The sequence below is a fragment of the Orycteropus afer genome, unplaced genomic scaffold, assembly GCF_000298275.1.
Source record: "Orycteropus afer afer isolate SDZICR_OR568_19922 unplaced genomic scaffold, OryAfe1.0 scaffold00006, whole genome shotgun sequence".
NCBI lineage: Eukaryota > Metazoa > Chordata > Mammalia > Tubulidentata > Orycteropodidae > Orycteropus > Orycteropus afer.
The window spans coordinates 15,828,561-15,832,569 of record NW_006921593.1 but is presented as its reverse complement, the minus strand read 5'-3'; the positions used below and the strand labels follow the sequence as shown (position 1 = coordinate 15,832,569).

At 58.7% G+C, this 4,009-nt stretch overlaps 1 protein-coding gene across 1 annotated transcript; it reads right to left on the bottom strand.

Annotated features, from left to right (window-relative positions):
* Positions 1-488: 488 nt before the first annotated feature.
* On the bottom strand, positions 489-1,449 carry PSMG3 (proteasome assembly chaperone 3). The gene is made up of 2 exons (XM_007941227.1): positions 1,234-1,449; positions 489-641 (listed from the first exon to the last, which is right to left on the bottom strand). Exons 1-2 carry the CDS (start codon positions 1,447-1,449, stop codon positions 489-491), a joined length of 369 nt encoding a protein of 122 aa, XP_007939418.1.
* Between the last annotated feature and the right edge of the window lie 2,560 nt (positions 1,450-4,009).

Here is a 4,009-nt window from a genome sequence, read left to right as displayed (position 1 = left end):
AACGGCCTCCCAGGGCTCCAGCTTCTGCCCACAGGCTTTCCGCCGACCTGTGGCTAAACTGAGCTTACACCGCGTGGCTGAGCCACCTCAACACTGTTAGGAAAAAAAGTGAAGTATTTTGGATACATATTTATTTTTGATAAAAAAAAAAAATTCCTCCCACAACGGGCACTGCACACCGAGGGCTGTGAATCATGCCTCCTGAGTCACCCTTTCGATTCTCAAAGATATGTGATGATCCTAATGAGAGTCATTCACCACTCTCCCAGACACATGCCACTCCTCTCCCCACCCAAGGGTGAGACTAGATATCAGAGTGGAGCCTGCCCAAGGCCTGAGTGCTGGTGGCTCAAGGGCTGTGGCAGAGGAGTGCCCCCCGCCTTCTGTTAGTGTCCGGCGCCATCTTCAAACCCTCACAAGTGGGCCTGAGTCTCCCTTCGTCCTCCTGGCAAGCAGCAGGCTGGCCGCAGGGTTGGGTCCTGAGGCCCTCACCACACCTGGCACGTGCGGATCACCTCCTGCAAGGCCTTCAGCCCCTCTATGCTTCTGTCCTTCATGGCCACAGCCAGGAGGACCGCTCTGTTGCCAGCTTCTTGGGATACGAACGTCACCAGGTTCTTGGCAAAGACGTGGATGAGAGGCTGGTGGATGGAAGGGGAGGGGACCACTTGAGTGGCAGAGGCCAGTTCTTTTTTTTTTAGTGCCTTCATTAAGTATCCCTCAGGCACCCAGACGGGCTTCCCACACCACCATTAAATCACCAAGTGATAATCCGATGCCACTGCGATTCAGGGCTCAACGAGACACTCGGAACACGCCAGTCATAAACTAACCACTGAGGAGGCGTCATTAAACTCATTCCCTTGGTGCCTCCTTCCGAGTCCCCTGCCTCTGATCTGCCAAGACTCAGCAAGGAGTCCGGAGAAGGGACCTCTGTCACATCTCACCAGCGCTATTTCTAGAACAGAGCATGGGCAGCCACTCGTTAATGGTGCGTGTCATGACAGGGTCATACAAGGAAGAGGCACATGTTAGAATCCACACTTGGACCTGCCTGCTGGGTAAGATTCTAACGGGCTGGGACAAGCACTCACCGAGGACCTGTGGGCCAGCCCTAGACCCAGAAAGGCCCCAGGAAACGTGCACTGTAGGGTGGCTGGCCCTCCACCTGCCCCAAGGTCTTATTGAGAAACGAAAGCCACGGAAGAGGATCCCCTATCCCTGACCCTTTACCTCATCCTGCCCGAGAAGGACTCTGGTGGTAAGCATGGGTTTGCTGATGTCACTGGCCACTTCGCTGGGCTCCAGGGAGACCAGGGTCCCCATCTTTCCGAACTGGGTCACTACCACCAGGATGTGGCTGCTGAAGGCCGTACACACCACCTGGGTGGGGACGCCACACAACACTTCTCTTCTCTGCTTGGAGACCACCAATGGCATCCCTTCCATGGCTGAGAGTCTTCGAGGGCAGCTTTAGTTGATGCTACAAAGAACATCAACAACAGAAAGGAGTACGTCAGCCAGGCAGGCCCAAGACACCTTGGGAGGAGTTGTCCTAGGGAGGTACCACTGGGTATCAGAGTAGAGACCCAAGTGGCTACCGGTCCATATAGATTGTACCTGGAGTCCCTGGGTCATGCACACAGCCAACGTGCTCTGCTGCTCAGCTCAATCTAACCCAAGCCGAATCTCCCACCACCCAGATGGGGCATCTCTGAGTCCATACAGAGGCACCTTGGAGTAAAAGCCTGATGAACCGTTTTCAAAAACTCAGCCATTGAAAGCCGGTGGAGCAAAGTTCTACTCCGACCCACACGGGGTCGCCGGGAGTCAGGGCCCACTTGATGGCAACTAGTCTGGACTTTTCGTGTGTACATAAAACGAAACCCACTGCCAAGAGTTGATGCCGACTCATAGCAACCCTATAGGACAGAGTACAACTGTCACACGGGGTTTCCAAGGCTGTCAATCTTTCCAGAAGCAGACTGCCTCATCTTCTTTCTGCGGAGCGGCTGGTGGGTTCGAACCACCAATCTTTCAGTTAGCAGCCCGATGCTTTAACCACAGCACCACTGTAATACAGCAAAATAAATACACTGGATTCTCTGGGTGGTGCAAAAAACAGGCTGCAAACCAAAAGATTAGGGGCTCAAATCCATCCAGAGGGGGCTGGGAAGCGACGCCTGCTGGGAGTCAGAGCTGACTCCCGGCTGCAGCCGCTTTTTTAAATCCTGGGATGGAACCTTTTGGATCGGTTGGTCAGACTCATTCACAGGCTCACAAAGAATGCAATTGTCAAATCGTCTCCCGTGTTTCCGGGCAGGCGAAGGCGCCCCTTCCTCCCCCGCAGCCTTGCCAGCCTCCCGCTGCTACGGATTGCCTTTGAAACTGCACGCTGAGCCTAATGGCACTCGCTGACATCATCACACAGCCGGGGCCAGCACCTCCGCCCTTCTGCTAGTCTGCAAAATGAGTTTCCACTTTATTTGCTTTTGGAGACATCCCCGGTCCCAAATGGAATTATCCACACCTACGTTCAGGGGCGAGGAGGAGCAGAGGGATGGAGGAGAGACAGGCGCAGAGACCCAGGAGTTAGGCACCCAGAGAAAGAGACGCGAGACGCGAGGCAGGGGAAGACCGGCGTGAAGGGACTGCGGTCTAGGGATGAGTGATCCAGGGACCGGGGTCCAGAGGCGGCGAGAAACGGGGCTGGAGACAGACTCGCGGCTGAAGGCCTGGGGATGGGGGGTCTAGCGCCGGGCCGCGGCAAGATGGCACCCCACCCTCCCCGGGTCCCCCGCGGGCGGCCCAGGCCCGCTGAGCACCCTGTCCGCCACCCTATCCGCGCTCACCCGCGCCCGCGCCCGGAAGTGACTCAGCGTGTGCGACGCGGCCCCGCCCACTCGCCGGGCCCGCCCCCAGCCTAGGCCCACCCAGCACCCCTGCCTTCAGCCCACTCACCGGCCCGCCCATCGCATCCGGCCGCCTCCGCCGGAAGTGCAGGATGAGACTTCCGGTCCCCGGCTCTCGGGCTGTCCGGGTCGCGTCAGCAGCTTCGTGCTCCCATGGGTGCCCGCGCTGGGATGCACCGGGCGCCTTAGCGCATGTTCCGCGGGCCCCAGGTCCCGGGTCCTCAGTGAAGGCGTCTTGGGCTTCTTCGGAGGGGTATCCCCAGGTCCCTGGTCGCGAGCCTTCGCAAGTGGGCGCGGGAACCCTTTGGGAGGGCTTCTCCAGGACCCCGGTAACAGCTCCCAGGGGCCCGTGACCCGCAGTGACTCCCGCAGTCCCTGGAGATCAGGCATCCGGTGCTAACCCGAAGGTTAGCGGTTCAAACCCACCAGCTGCCCCGCGGAAGGACGACGGGCCCTCTGCTTCCGGAAAGCTTTATGGCCTCGGAAACCCAGTGGGGATCGCTGTGGTCGGAGGCGACTCCGCGGCAGGGACTAGCTGCCTGTGGGGCGTGTAGCTCAGAGCCGGTTTTGGGGAGCCCACGCCAGCCAGAGCGGGAGTCACGTGACTGGGGCTGGCTCAGCGCGTTTGGGTGCCAGACTCTGCTGAGTGCTTGGTGTGAGTTCGAGTTCTCAGAACACTCTTCTGAGTAGCAAAGGGCTGCTAACCAGAAGGCTGGAGGTGTGAGTCCGCCCGGACGCACCTCGGAAGAACGGCCTGGCCTCCCGCTTCGAGAGATCCTGTGGCGCTGGCGCCGGTGCCACGAGCGGGAATGGCCTGGACTGGCACTCTGTCCCCATTTTACAGACACGTCCAGGTTCAGACTGCTTGTCCGATAAGGGGTAGCTCTGGGCTTCAGACCCGTCCCCCTCATAACTGCTCCTGACGTGCTTAGCCCCCACAGGGTCATTTCCGGTTCTTCCCAGGGACCCTACCCCAACTGCTCATCTCCAAGCGGGAGGTTTTACTGGAGGGTGGGCAGATGTTGGAGGAACTAGAGCCTTGCGATCCTTCGGGGTTAACACACCTTGCAGACACCACACTCAGGAGCCTTTCTGTG

Coding starts and splice junctions, on each gene's coding strand:
- PSMG3 (XM_007941227.1), bottom strand. CDS start 1,449: ATGGAAGGGATGCCATTGGTGGTCTCCAAGCAGAGAAGAGAAGTGTTG. Junction 642..1,233: donor TCCTTCTCGGGCAGGATGAG/GTAAAGGGTCAG, acceptor TCCATCCACCAG/CCTCTCATCCACGTCTTTGC.